The 15775-nt window shown below is 40.7% G+C and overlaps 1 protein-coding gene across 4 annotated transcripts in view; it reads left to right on the top strand.

Moving 5' to 3' along the window:
- Positions 1-15775, top strand: part of CFAP97 (cilia and flagella associated protein 97) — a 39092-nt gene that overhangs the window by 10169 nt on the left and 13148 nt on the right. Inside the window, exons 1-4 of one of the 4 annotated variants that reach the window (XM_079779399.1) lie at positions 3600-3632; positions 4064-4239; positions 6638-7680; positions 14630-14895. In XM_079779399.1, coding sequence (XP_079635525.1) covers positions 6654-7680; positions 14630-14895 — 1293 coding nt within the window. In that variant the 5' untranslated portion in view covers positions 3600-3632; positions 4064-4239; positions 6638-6653. Of the gene's footprint in view, positions 1-3560; positions 3633-3712; positions 3735-4063; positions 4240-6637; positions 7681-14629; positions 14896-15775 lie in introns of those variants that run through there. The other 3 variants (XM_079779398.1, XM_079779400.1, XM_079779401.1) reach the window with 3 other exon arrangements.

Genomic DNA, 15775 nt, shown 5'->3' with positions numbered 1-15775 from the left:
GGTTGGGGGATATTATTATTCACATCTTTTCTGATGAAAGAGTCCAGATTCAGTGAATTTGGGGAAGAGCCTTTTTACACCTATGAGTTGATAACCTTATATGACCAGAACTATGAAGAGGCACAAAGAAATAAAATCTCTGTCCTGACAGAGCTTATTTACAACCTAGTTCACACATTTATTGGTTTGTTCATTCAATATATACAACTGAGGAAGTGCTCTCTGCAGGAAAAGGAAACCAGAGAAAAGGCAAAACTTGACAAATTTATAGCCCAGAAAAAGAGCCAGAATTATAGTTTGAGATGTAATAATCTCTTACTTTTTATTTTTATCAGGGTATAATATACACAGAATTTACTATTTTAATCATTTTTAAGCATACAGTTCAGTGGCATTAAGTATATTCACATTGTTGCACAACCATCACCACTCGTCATCTCCAGAACATTTTCATCATCCCATACAGAAACAACGCCCATTGAACACTAATTCCCTAATCCCCATGACTTGCCTATTTTGGGTACCGCATATAAGTGGAATCATATATTTGCCCCTTTGTGTATACCTTCTTTCACATAATGACTTCAAGGTTCACCCATCTTGGAGCGTATATAATTCCATTCTTTTCAAGGCCGAATAAAATTCCATTGTTTGTATATGCCACATCTTGCTTCCCATTCCTTTGTTGATGGACATTTGGGATTTTTCCATCTTTTGGCTATTGAAAATAACGCTGCTATGAACATGGTTGTACAAATATCTGTGTGAGACTCTGCTTTCAAATCTTTAGGGTTTACAATCCAGAAGTGAAATTGCTGGGTGATATGGTAATTCTATGTTCAATATTTTGAGCAGCTGCCTGTTCTAGACAGCATCCATACCATTTTACATTCCCATCAACAATGAACACGAGTTCCAATCTCTTTACATCTTTGCCAACCCTTGTTAATTTGTTTTTTATTTTCATACTGGGGCCCAGTGCATGAATTCGTGCACCTTGAAAGGAACTGTGGGCTGCAAGGCTGCGATAGGCATAGGAGCAGGTTTTGGCCCATCCTCCGTGCCCCTGCCTGGCCCTTCCTGCCGTGGCCCCTGGTTCTGTCTGCCGGCAGCCCCACTCCAGCTGCTGATGCCACTCCCATGCGCTGATGGCACCGGCCCCACTCGCACCCACTGACGGCGCAGAGCCATTGGGGCCGACACCAGCAGCAGGTGTGAGTGGGGCACCGTTATCGGGTGCGAGTGGGGGCTGCTGCCCTGATCGCCCCTCAGGAACAGGGGGAGGTGGAGAAGCCCTCAGGGGCAATTGGGGCCAGCCACTGTGGGTGCAAGCGGGACCAGCACTGGCAGTGGGTGTGAGCGGGGCCGGTGCAGGTCGGGACTGCAGCGCATGGGAGCAAAGAATTTTCAGTAACCACTAGAGGCTCGCCCCTATGATAGCAACTAGCACCCCGCCCCGCCTTGGTCTGGTGCCCCCGCTCACCTGCTTCACCATCTCACAGCGGCCAACGTCTGCCATGTTCCGCACACGCCCCCTGGTAGTCAGTGCACATCATAGCGGCCAGTTCGGTTGTTGCACCATTCGGTCTATTTGCATATTAGCCTTTTATTATATAGGATTAGCCATACTAATGTGAAGTGGTATCTTAATGGTTTTAATTTGCATTTCCCTAATGATTAGTGATGTTGGGCATATTTTCTTGTGCTTATTGGCCATCTGTATATCTTCTTTAGAGAAATGTCTATTCAACTCCTTTGAATAATAAACTTTGACCACAGTTAAGACAACTATCCCTGGGAAACGGTGACAGCATAACTTTATCAAGCAGAATTAAGTGAAATCCTTCCTCCTAGCCTACAAAAAGGACAAAGCAATGATTCTCTGTACTTGTTGGTAGTTACAACCAAGTACAAAACGCATTGTGAAGAATGAAACTAGAGCCAATCCCTTAGTGAGAGTGCCTAGGATATGACTAACCCTTTAGTTCCTTTCTTTGCATTTTCATGTAAAAAAATATTTATTGAGTAGCTGCTGTATTAGTTTCCTATTCCTGCTATAACAAACTACTACAAACCTAGTGGTTTAAAACAACAAATTTATTCTCTTACTGTTCTGGAGGTCAAAAGTCTAAAATTAAGGTCTTGGTCTGGTCTTCCTTTTGGAGGCTTCAGGAGAGAATCTCTTCTTCCCCTTTGTCAGTTTCCATAGGTGCCTGCTTTCTTTGGTTCACGGCCCCTTACATCTCCGATCTCTTGCTGCTGCTTTTCTTTAATTAAAAAAAAATGTTTTAATTTGTTCCAGTTTTGAGATATAATTGACATATAACATTATATAAGCTTAGGGTGTACAACATGATATATGCGTCTATTACAAAATGGTCACCATAATAAAAATCTAGTTAAAACCCACCACCTCACGTAATTAGAAAATTTCCCCCTTGTGATGGGAACTTTTAAGATCTACTCCATTAGCAACTTTCAAATATACAACACATTTGTATACCATGTTACTACAGTCACCATGCTGTACTTACCTCTTGCTCCTGTGGCCAGGTCTCCTATTACTGACTTTGATTACTTTCTCTTTTTTTTTTCTTTTCTTTTTTTTAAATGTATTTTATTGATTTTTTTTTACAGAGCGGAAGGGAGAGGGATAGAGAGTTTGAAACATCGATGAGAGAGAAACATCGATCAGCTGCCACCTGCACACTTCCTACTGGGGACATGCCCGCAACCAAGGTACATGACCTTGACCGGAATCGAACCTGGGACCCTTCCGTCCGCAGGCAGAGCTCTATCCACTGAGCCAAACCAGTCAGGGCTGATTACAGTCTTATAAGGACCCTAGTGATTACATTTTGGCCACTTGGCTAATCATTTTCCCATCTCAACACCCTCAATCACATAGCAAAGCCTCTTTCACCACGTAAAGTAGCATATTCACAGGTTCTGGGGATTAGGAGGTGGACGTCTCTGGGGCCATTATTCTACCACACCTACTATGTGCCTGTGATTTCCAAATGGAGAAATAATGGCATTCAACGTATTCTGCAGAGATCATTTTTCTCTCAGATTGAACTGCCCACCTGGTTTACCAGTAAGAGGGGCTTCTAGTGTGTTACCAGCCCCTGCACCAGAGAATTCGTGGTCGGACTGCAAGTTGCTGATATAAACAATCACAAAGACACAGCCGCCCCATCTTTATTATCACTGTCGCTGTTTTGACTGGGAATTACAAAAAAAGGAAAGCAGCTCTTCCTATTAAATTAGTCACCACCACAACTAGGCTCACCAGCATTGCCGTTCACAGCGGGGGCAGCAGTGTCGGATCCCGACGGCTCTCCGGAGAACGATGACTTCCGCCACGTGTTCCCTCCCATTGGAGAGCGGCGGGCGGGGCCCGGGGAGCCTCCCTAGGCCGCCCGGCCTCCGCGGTCTGTGACGCCCGCCGCTCGGCCCCGCCCCGTCCCGCTCCGCTGGCGGCCCCGCCCCTCCCCCCGCTCGCCCCGCCCCCGGAAGCCGAGCGCGCCGCCGGGAGCTGCGCGGAGGGGCTGCTTAGCGCGCCGGCGCGTGCGCACGAGCGCGGGACGTCACGGGCGGCGCGTGAGGCGGCCTCCGGCCACAGCACCCAGGTGAGCGGCGCGCGAGCGACCCCTCCTTCCCGCGCCCGTCAGCCTCCTCTCCGTTGCGGGTCCGTTTCCCTTCCGGAGCCGGGGCAGCGGCGAGCACTCGGGGTCGGTGTAAGGAAGCGCGCGGGAGGGGAGGAGGCGCCCGGCCGGCCCCTCGGGCGGCGGGGGTAAGCACAGCGTCTGCGGGGCCGCCCGCACCCTCAGCCGCGGTGGGCACGGCCTGTCCGCACGCCACGTTCGGGGTGGCGTGGGAGTCGGGGTCAGCCCCGGGGGGCCGGACTCGGGTCCCCAGCGCCCACCTCCGCGGACTTGAACCTGAACCCTGAGGCGTGAGGCTGTCCGTTACCTCCCGGCACCGCGCGGGGTCGGGCGGGAGTGCGGAACGGAGCCGCGGTTCCTGAACGCGGATGTTGACTTGTTTTCTTTGGGCCTAGATTTTCGTGTTTCCAATCGGTTACCTTTGGACCCTATTCTGTAGCTGACTACAGAAACCTGGTGTCCCGGTAACAGAATGCCAGTTTGAGAAACGCCCGGTTCTGATGTGTGTGCTTTCCTGATGACTCTTGAAAGCATTAGCATTTCACTGCAGACTGTAGGAGCTGGACTGATGGTGAGTGTCCCGGCCAGCCTCCCGCAGATAACCCGTTTTCACTGAGCACCAGCAAGGTCCGGTGAACTATCGTTTAGTTTTTACCCTTTCCCAAAATGTTGTAGAGAATCGTTGCTCATTTTAAGTCCATACCATATTTTTATTATTTTCTCATATAAATTGAAGTCTCATTTTGAAGTATATGCAGGGGTCCACAAACTTTTTTAAACAGGGGACCAGTTCACTGTCCCTCAGACCGTTGGAGGGCCGGACTATAGTTTAAAAAAAACTATGAACAAATTCCTATGCACACTGCACTTATCTTATTTTGAAGTAAAAAACTAAAACGGCAAAAACACCCGCATGTGGCCCGCGGGCCGTAGTTTGAGGCCGCCTGGTAGTGGATGGGATTGTTGGATAATTTTTCTTTTCTATTTTTTTTTTATTAAGGTATTATATGTGTACATATCTTACCATTGCCCCCCCCCCACCCCACTCCCATATATGCCCTCACCCCCCAGGGTTTTGCGTCCATTGGTTATGCTTATATGCATGCATACAAGACCTTCGGTTGATCTCTTCCCCACCTCTCCCTAACCTTCCTGCTGTAATTTGACAGACTGTTTGATGCTTTACTGCCTCTGTATCTATCTTTTTGTTGGATAATTTTTCCGTAAATTAAGCTAAATCCTGAGCGCTTAAATCCTTAAGATAATGGGATTGTTGGATATTATCAACCCAGATTTAAACCTGAAGGTTCCCAGGTACTGGGTTATGTGCCTCCTGTCATATGCACCTAACTGTGACCACTTAGGGAGGCAGATGCTTAAAACGGGGACTACATGAACCATGTAAATGAAGATAAGGGGGTAGTATGGTGGGGGGAGGAGTGGAGAGAAAGAGGATTGTAGGAAACTAGCTCAGGGAAAAGAGGTAACTTTTCTGCTTACATATCAAAGAGCAGGACCACTGCACAATCATTTTTAAAATATATTTTTATTGATTTCAGAAAGGAAGGAAGAGAGAGAGAGAGAGAGAGAAACATCAATAATGAGAGAGAATCATTGATTGGCTGCCTCTTGCACCCCCCCACCCCCCTACTGGAGATCCAGCAGCAACCTGGGCATGTGCCCTTGATGGGAATCAAACCCTTCAGTCCACAGGCGGATGCTGTATCCACTGAGCCAAACCAGCTAGGGCCCACTGCACAATCTTAAATTTCCTGACTCCAAACTCCTTCATTGGTTAAACAGTCTTTGAATCATATTTGTCAGATCCTACTTTAGGCACTAGGTATATAAACATGAGCTAGCTATCAGGAGCTCCCAGTCTGGTAAGGAGACCGAAAGGCAGGGAATTGTTAGCTATGAAAAACAGGGATTTCAAACAAGTATTTAATCATTGACTTTGGGATTTAGACCTAGTTCATATAATCATGGGGTTGGGAAATAGCATATGCTCCTAACGCATGAATTCCCTACAGCATCCCACTATTCACTCATTGCTCCTAATCTTAGAAAGTAGCCCAGTCCATTTTTGAGCAGTCCTAAAGTTAAACTCAGAACGGCTTTCTTATGCACTCCATCTCTAGATGCAAGTTCTACCTCTGAAACTACAAGTAACAGCTCTAAAATCTTTTTTCATATCAGTTCTAAGTATCTGAATGCATTCTTTCCTTTGTCATTACTTTTCCTAGATATGGGCCTGTTGTTCTGTAAACCCTAAATCAGTGATGGGCAACCTTTTGAGCTTGGTGTATCAAACTTCGCCAAAAAACTGAGCATAACTCGGGTAGTGTGTCACTTTGAGGAAAAAACATTATTTCGCAAATGTTTCATCCTCAGGAGCAGCAAATGTTTCATCCTCGGCATGCGGCTGCTGTGGCCGCGTGTCATCAGAAATGGCTACGCGTGTCAGTGCTGACACGCGTGTCATAGGTTCGCCATCACTGCCCTAAATCATGATTTACATTTTAGACTTTTCACCACAGCACTCAGAACCAACTGCTTCAATGGAAAAGCCCATGGGTGTGCTATGAAACCATTTGCTTTTAAAATTGAAGAAACTTACAAAATAATTTTTAATTTCAAAGTTGTTCTTAACCATGTAGCAAAGTGAGAAAGGAAAAAACAACCACACTCTTTTATTTCAGCCCTTGACTTTTTGTAATACAGGGTGAATTATCTTACAAAAAAAAAATAGTAACCTGTTTTTCAGATCATTGGCACAACTTGGAATTGTTCCTATAGCCCCATTTTAATTTCACTGGGTTATTTTTTGGTGGGTTTTTTTGGGTCATGTTTCTCTTGATATGTTACCCAAACTTCTCAGTTTGGAAAAACTATAAATTACTATATAAAAATAAAAAATATTTCAAAATTACTCTATAGTCTGATGGTTACATTTTTCTTCTTTTCAGATATATATTTGCCATTATGGATCGTTTCAGAGATATATCAGAAGATGAAGTGGACCATTCTTTCTTTGACAGTGACTTTGAAGAAGCAAAGAAAAGTGAAAGTAACTCAGTTTTTGACAAGCAAAATGATTGCCCTAAAGAGAGACTAGACAAAGATACAGTAAATGTAAACTCGAAATTTGGAATGCAGAGAAAAGAAAATGATCTTGCTGAGAAAGGAAATGAAAGAAAAGAGAAAATTCCTTCAGAAGAACACCCCGTAGAAAATAATACACAAACCAGAAATTCTTTATCATTGACCACTTCTTCAAGATCAGAAAAATTGTGTGATGCTACAACAGGACATAAAATACACTTGACCATTCCAAATAGAATTCCCAAAATGGTAAAAGAAGGTGAAAATGATTATTATACAGATGGAGAGGAAAGCAGTGATGATGGGAAAAAACATTATGTCAGGTCCAAGTCAGCTAAACCAACTAGTAACATCAAAAAAGGCATAAGTAAAAAGTATTCCAAAAGTAGTTCCTCTTCCTCTTTGTCCTCCTCATCTTCAAGTTCAGGTGCAGATTGTTCAGCTGCAGAGTCTGATAATTGTACACCTGATTCATCTCCATCATTAAAGAAACATCTCTCTGGTGTAACCCACTTGTCACCAAAACAGAAATATAAACCAGGAATAAAATCAGCAGGAACACAGCCTACAAGTACTAAACCAAAAGTCGGTGACTACACTGAGGAATCTGAAGATACTGTGACAGATGTCACTCCTTTGTCGACCCCAGACATCAGCCCTGTTCAGTCTTTTGAACTGGGCACATCAAACGATCAAAAAGTAAAAGTTAAAAGGCAAGAAAACGTGAGTCAAGAAGTGTATGGAAATGTTGAGGATTTGAAAAATAATTTGAAATCAGCCAAAAAAGGGAAAGAAAAACATGGAGTAGATCTCACCTCGAAGTCTTCAGTGATAGATTCCAATTTAGACCGCAGACATAAACAAAAAGCCATACATGACACAATGGACCTGAATCATCTCTTAAAAGGTAATTTTTCTTTTTCAAAACTACATATTGAATTTAATCATTAAACTTAAAGGTATGTTGAGCTTAAGTATTAAATGCTATGAATTTGCATTGATTTTTCTAGTAGATTTGTTTGTGATTATTGATATTATCATAACTTTATTAAATATTCCATTTCTCCACAAAAATAAGTTTTTATTTTCCCACATATAACTAAACTGCAAGCATGCAAAATGGAGATGTGTACATGGCTATGCCTTTTCTGCATTGATTTCTCAGTACACTTTATCACTTTCAACTACTACTATATGGGTTTTTCTAGGCCTATTTGTTCTTACCTGATTTCTTCACAGCCTTTTCCACTTCCTTGGAAGATAAATTCACTTAACGTAAGGAAGACAATAGTGATAATGCTTAACACATTTAATAATTATGAGTATGAAATGGGATCCTGTCAGAACAGCTGAGGTAGGAACAGGGCATACTCTACATCTCAATTTAAACATTTTCACTGGCTAAGTACAAAGATACATTAAAACAGTTTGTTGATTCAGGTAGTGAATTTTGAGTAAAAAATTTTGCAAGTCGTTACAGCAAACATTGGGTGAGAGTTTATATAGTGAGGGATGCCTGTAGTTAACAGTGTTAATGTTATTTGTTGGTTTAAAATAACTTTTGTTAACAAGTTTAATAAGTTTGTAAATTTGAACTATGAAATAATAAGCATGTGAAACAAAGGTTAATAAAAGAATATAAAATCAGGCATTCCAATTATAGGCCATGAAATATGGAACTGTTGAATTTGGGTACTTACATAGTAAGGTGAAGACAATTCTGGAAGTGGAATAAAAATTTTAGGCTTCTGAGTGTCATTCACTTGACCCTAGACCAGCAGTAACTATTCTGTGCCCCAGTCTTTTCATTTGTAAGGTGAGGTGTTGATACAGGTTGCTAAAGCCTATTCTAAATTGAGATTTTTGGGTTCTGTGAAAAATATTAGAAGGGAAGCCCTAGATCAGTGGTCGGCAAACTCATTAGTCAGCAGAGCCAAATATCAATAGGACAACGATTGAAATTTCTTTGGAGAGCCAAATTTTTTAAACTTAAACTTCTTCTAACGCCACTTCTTCAAAATAGACTCACCCAGGCCGTGGTATTTTGTGGAAGAGCCACACTCAAGGGGCCAAAGAGCCGCATGTGGCTCGCGAGCCGCAGTTTGCCGATCATGGCCCTAGATGATTTGGCTCAGTGGATAGAGTGTCGGCCCTAGCATCGGCCTGCGACTGAAGGGTTGAGGCTTTGATTCCAGTTAAGGGCATGTACCTCGGTTGCAGGCTCAATCCCTGGCCCTGGTTGGGGCGTGTGTGGGTGGCAACCAATTGATCACATCGCTGTTTCTCTCTCTCTCTCTCTCCCCCTCCCTTCCACTTTCTAAAAATCAATGGAAAAATATCCTTGGGTGAGGATTAACAGAAAAATCAAACACAAGCAAATATATACATACATACATAATGTTAGTCTACATTGAACTTCCCTTTTAAAATATACATATACATACATACATACATACATATATATTTTTTTTTTAAAAGGGAAGTTCAATGTAGACTAACATTATTAGACATCTAACATTAAAGTAAACCTTGAAAAAATTCATTGGAATTTCTGAATATTTAGCCTCTTTTAAGTCAATTGGGTGGCTGATTTGGGAGACTTCCCAAGCCTGTCTTTGCTATGTACATAGCAAAAAAGGGTATGGTTGGAATTTGGTTTTTGACCTTGAGCTGTAATTCCCTTAATAGGCAGAAAGAGCATTAAAAGGTATAGTAGTAGAGTATGCAGAAGTTTAGGCATTAGGTTATGGGATGAATCTTACATATTTAAAGAACAGTGAAGAAGTTGGCATGACTAGATTAGAAGGCATGTTTCAAATACTTGGTATAGGTAAAATTAGGTCAGTTTAGGAAGAATCTGTAGGGTAAAATAGAGACAATTTAGAAATGCTCCACAAATTTACTGCATAGATTCTATATGAAATAATTAGGTATATTATTAGACGATGTATCCTGAAAAGAAAAATTATTATAAGAGAAAGAAATGGGATTAAGGAAGCATTGAACGAAGAAACTGGTTAAACTTACTGCTAAACTGATAACAACATAGGAGGGAATGAAGCAAACTGCCTTATTTAAGGGGAAGATATGGACCCTGTTGTACTCCATAAGGAAGAGGATGCCTATACAGTAGTCCCCTCTCCTCAGGGAATACGTTCCAAGACACCATGTAGATGCCTGAAACGGGATTGTACTGAACCCTATACATACTATATTATTTCCCTGGATGTACATACCTATGATAAAGTTTAATATGTAAATTAGGCATAGTATTAGATTAACAACAACAGTAATAGAACACATACATTGATAAAAAGTAATGTGAATGGCTTGAGGGTCATTATTAAGTAAAATAAGGCTTACTTGAACACAAGCACGGCACCACTGCCACAGATGATCTGATAACCCATACAGCTACTAAGTGACTAAGGGTGGGTGGTGGATACAGCATGGATGTGCTGGACAAAGGGGTGATTCACATCCCAGGTGGGAGAGCGTGAGGTGTCATTGTGCTACTCAGAATGGCACACAATATAAAACGTATGAATGGTTTATTTCTGGATTTTCCATTTAATATTTTTGAGCCACAGTTTTCCACAGATAACTGAAACTGAAGAAAGCAAAACTGTGGGTGGTTCTGTACTGCGATTAGCTACTAGCACATCCTCCCTGGCAACATGTTTTGTCCCTTTACTGGCAGGCTGCAGTGAACAGGATTCCAGTAGGTGAGGAGGAAATCTCAGATATCCTCAACACACTACCAAGTGTTACCAAACATTTGAGGAAATCTAAAATCAAGAGAAGCACCAGACTCACAGTTGAAGAACATAATACTTGAAGCAGAGTTAAAAGTGAAGCTTGGTGATTTTAGAGCGGCAAGGACAAAACTGTCTTCACTAATAATACTGACATGATTTGCTTTTTATACTCTTCTGTCACATGTATATAGTGGAGTTTAGCACTAAAAGGGACAAAGAGTGTTTGACATTAATAAACTGACCAAATACACCAAAAAGATTTAAGAGCCATTGATATGCATTGTGTGATAAAAGCAAAACAGAACCCAATGATGAAATTGACAAAACCTTAATCATTATGAAAGATTAATAAAGCAATTAGACATCCCACCCCCACCCCCCAAAAAGTAAACTGCCTGCTTGTGGACTATACTTGGTCCACAGGTATTTTGTCTGTCATACATTTTTTTTTTTAAGTGATGGCATATCAGTGGCTATTCCTATATAATAAATTACCCCAATGCTTAGAGACTTACAGGCAGGGGACTAGAATCATCTGAGAGCTCTTCACTCACATGTCAGGTGTGGGTTTGGGATGACATGAATAAGACTGCTGAGCAGAGGGCCCACGTGTCCCCTCTGTGTGGCTTGGCTTCCTCACAGATGGCAGCATCAGGGTGGTTGGACTTCTCACATGGTGGCTCAGATCTCCAAGTTCAGTGTTCCAGGAAACAAGATGGAAACCTCATCGCCTTTTATGACCTAGCCTCAGAAGTCACATAGCTTCATTTCTTCCATATTCTATTGATGTAAACAGTAATGAACCTTCCCAAATTTGAGAGGAAGAGTATAGACCCTCTTAATAAGAATGTCAAATACCTTATGGACATGTTTTAAAACCTCTGCAGTCCATCCTCTGTCCACATAATTTTTACATATTTCTCCCAAACGCAAAAATACATTTCTCCTTTCGAAAGATTCTCCCAACCTCGAAATCCAGGGTCTGAAACAGGTCCAAGTACAGCGCAGTCTGCTCTGACTTGGTTCCTCAGTTTCCTGTACCTCTGAGTCCTTTGAGAATCTCCTGCCAGGAAGGAGTAGGAAGGAAAATTATATTTTTGAATCTCTTAATTTCTGACTCTGTTATATTCTCTCTAAATTTTGCTTGAAAACTGACCGGTTCGTTTTTCAGTCCATCTCTCTATCCTCTAATTATTGTGGATAAAATAAATCACTGATACTTTTAACATTCTGTGAGGAGATGTGCTTAGCCCAGTCCACCAATGGCAATAGGTACCTGTCAAACAGCCAACAGTATTCCTAGAATTCTGCCATTTCGTCCACTTCATCAGCAATCCCTTCTAGGCCCTTCCAGCTCTACTTGTCACCTGGTCTCAGCCAGTGCCATCTAATGTAGATTTTTGTTAGAGTAGTACCCAGTTCCTGGTACCAAATTTTGTATTAGTTACTGCTGCTCTGATAACAAATCACAAAACTTAGATGTATAAAAGCAGCAACCTAAGATGACTCAAAGACTAGGATCATAGTGGCTGTCTATGTGGTTTGATTTCCTCACAGCCTGGCAGCTGAGCTCAGGGCAGTCAGACATAGAGGGTGGCTCAGGTCCCAAGGACAAGTATTCCAGGGGGCAGGGTGGGGTTGGGGGGTGGGGGCTGCATCTCCTAGGACACACTTAGGCTGTATCATATTGGTCTACATAGACACAAGCCTGCCAGATTCAGAGGACTGGGACTGGGAAAATGTCACAGAATTTATCACCTGACAACTTGTTCACAAAGAAGACAAAGAAATTGAGTAAATTTTATTACTTCTTGAAATGTGACCTGTCAGTTTATAAGTTTGGATTTTTAAAAAAACTTTATAAAAAATCACTTTAAAAAAGCAAATATCATTTTTTTAAATAGGGATCATGAATATGCCTACAGGATAGTTTTTTTTAAGAGCTATTATATGAATAAGATCTTAATATGGCTTGAGATAAAATTTTCAGTGGTAACATTATACAAAATTTTAAAATGCTGTCTGTATCTCAGCCTAGGTGAAAGTAAAGCTGATACTTCTAGTAAATGGTATTAGATCATTTAAGAAAAGGCTCTAGTGATGATGGACCTGTATTGAAATACTGTAACAAGTTTGAATGAAACTGTTTTATTGAAGCCCTAGCCAGGTTTCCCAATGGCATTGACCTGCAGACAGAAGGGTTGCAGGTTCGAGTCCCAGTCAAGGGCACATACCTTGGTTGCAGGCTCCAACTCAGGAGCATGTGGGAGGCAACCGATCGATGTCTTTCTCTTACATCGATATTTCTCTCTCATCAATGTTTCTCTCTTCCTCTCCCTCTCCTTCTCCTTCTTCTTCCCTTCCACTCTCTAACACATCAATGGAAAAATATCCTGGGGTGAGGATTTTTTAAAAATTGTTTCATTGAAGAAAATTAGAGAAAAACAATGTTTCATAAATATGTGAATTTAAATATGTATACATTTATATAAATATTTGTATCCCTGAAAGTTTATTCAAGTTAAAAAAAAAAGAGAGATCTTAATCGGAAAAACCAATGGAGCATATAAGGGGTGGGCAAAAGTAGGTCTACAGTTGTGAGTACATGAGATAGTTTATTATGGTATTATTACTTATTAATTGTACTATAAGTGTAAACCCACCCTGTATTTAAAGTTGCTTCATACTTAAGCATATAGGCACTTTAGAAAAACATAATAGTGATACCTGGATTCAGTATATAAGTACTCCATCCATATACTTTTCCATCAGAGTTAGAATGCTAATTTAAAAAATGAATTAGATTAAGTGTTCTTTATATAATTAATTTATTTATAGCTATTGCCTTATTTTACTTTTTAAAATGCCATTAGGAAAAAGGTTTACTTTTAATTTTGTTTAGAATTTAATTTTAAAGGCTTTCATATATGGCTAAATTAATCTGGAAACTGTATTAAATTCTACAAAATGGGCATTTCTTAGAAGCAAGATAATTATGTTCAGCCCATTTATATCTTTCTAAATGTGTTCTCATTAAGGTTTTGTCAGTTGTTTTCAACAAATTACCAACCATTAATTTCCTCGTTTTCTATCAGGAAATCACTGTTAACAAAATTTATTTTAAATTTCTGTAATCTTTGATTATCTATGGTTAAATGTAGGGAGGGCGGTAGACATAGTTTTTGTGACCTTGCTCAAATGTTTTAAATTTTCTGTAACAGTCACATTTTTAGATGAGGGTTAAAAATGCCTCTTCCTCTTATAGTACAAAACACTAAGACAGTAAAAGAGTTAACAAAGGCACTCAGGTAAAAACAAGTAACGCTTCCTTTAAAAATTATTGTAAAAAACATAATAAATGTGCCAGTATATTACTAATCTGATATAATGTATTCATTTTTAGTACTGACTTAAACTGAAACATTTAGCAAGCTGAATAGTTTTAGAAACTTTTTTGTGATAATCAGTTTGCAAAATATTTTTTTTGGTTACAAACTTTCTATATAATATATTCATGTTGACTTATGTTTAATCAGGAATGAAATGTTTGACTTCTACAGAAGTATTTGTTTTAATGCCAATACAAAATACTGTAGTAAAATATTTTCAGATTAAGTGGAAAGTTTCAGAATAGTCTGCATTTGTTTTTGCCATTTTCTACCCATTGTTTTCACCAGTCATTGCTGAGGACATTTTATTTTTGAAGTATGCCTTCCAACTAACAAAAATATTTAAGTATTATATTGATACACTCAACCAGAGGTTTCCAACCTTCCTAACTATTAAGCTTCCTTGGGGAAACATAAGATGAACCTGACGGGCATTTTCCATAAATTACACCTACCTTAAAACCAGCACCATGTACATTTCTTATTGTTTGGTATGCAGCTTTTATTCCCAAAGAACTCAGTAAGCATAAAATGCTAAGCTGCCTCTGGATTTTTTTCTACACAATTGAAGTGTGATGTCAGTAACATTATTTCATGTATATCTTCTCATGAATAAATGTAGTTTTAATTTTTAAAAATTAAAGCAAATACCATCATATTTCATGCTACTTTCTTTCGCCATTTTTCCTTCTATTGTCCATTTCTATAGCTTTTCTGGAATTGGATAAAAAGGGACCAGAGAAACATCACTTAGATCAGCCTTCAGCAGCACCTAGGAGAAACTACTCTTTCACAAGAGAGGAGGTGAGACAGATTGATCGGGAAAATCAGAGGCTTTTGAAAGAACTGTCAAGACAGGCTGAAAAACCAGGAAGCAAAAATACGATTCCTAGAAGATTTAATCATCCCCCTAAGTTATATCACAGTGCTGTCAACAGACAGAAAGAACAACAAAGGATTGAAAGAGAAAATTTGGTAAGTAAAAAAATTTTCAGTCATCAAGGAAATGCATTTGTATTGATTTGAAACCCAACTTACCGGAAACCCAATATTTAAACTTAATTATATAAAAGTAGATTTAGATGTGTTTGGCATGAAATACATGATGAACTATGAGCCTGTAAGGTACAGTGTGTACAATGTGTAGCTTTTTTCCCAGCAACCCATATTTTAAGGGAACCTTAAATGAAAATACTGAAACCTCCATTATCTATTTGACTAGATCTGTTAAATCACTACAATAGTACAGGAAATGATGTCCAAGAGTCATCCTATATAATCAAAGCATAGTATGCAAATTTTCCTCTCTACCGGGAGATCCTCCAGGAATTTGGCCAGGAGGCGGGGCTGGCCGGGCGAAGGGAGGGAGGTCCCGGTCAGTGGTGGCAGCAGGCGACCAGGGGAGGGGAGGGAGTGGCAGCTACTAGGGACCCTACCAGGACGCGAATTTCATGTACTGGGCCTCTAGTATGTATATATTCTCCATGAAGTATTCAGTCACTAGCTTAATCTATTTCACTTTACTGTATCCCTGAAAGCTAACAAATTTATATATCACTTATCTATAATAATAAAAGCATAATATGCAAATTGACCAAACTGACTGAAGCAGAATCTGACGACCTTCTGGAGGAACACACTATGACACGCACTGGTGCCAGGCCAGCCAAGGCGAGTGCAATGTGATTGGTCGGGGGGCCCTGCCATCACCCCGCAGAGGGAGGCCCAGGACACTGGCCAGTGGGGCAATCGATGGGGAGGGGGGCTCCATGATCACCCCAAAGAGGGAGGCCACCCTCTGCACGGTGATTGATTGTGGAGCCCCAGCCGGGTGGGCAGGGCCACCCAGCTGGCG

Source organism: Cnephaeus nilssonii (genome assembly GCF_951640355.1).
Source record: "Cnephaeus nilssonii genome assembly, chromosome: 8".
NCBI classification, from domain to species: domain Eukaryota; kingdom Metazoa; phylum Chordata; class Mammalia; order Chiroptera; family Vespertilionidae; genus Cnephaeus; species Cnephaeus nilssonii.
The sequence above is the reverse complement of the archived record's forward strand: the minus strand, read 5'-3'. Positions and strand labels throughout refer to the sequence as shown.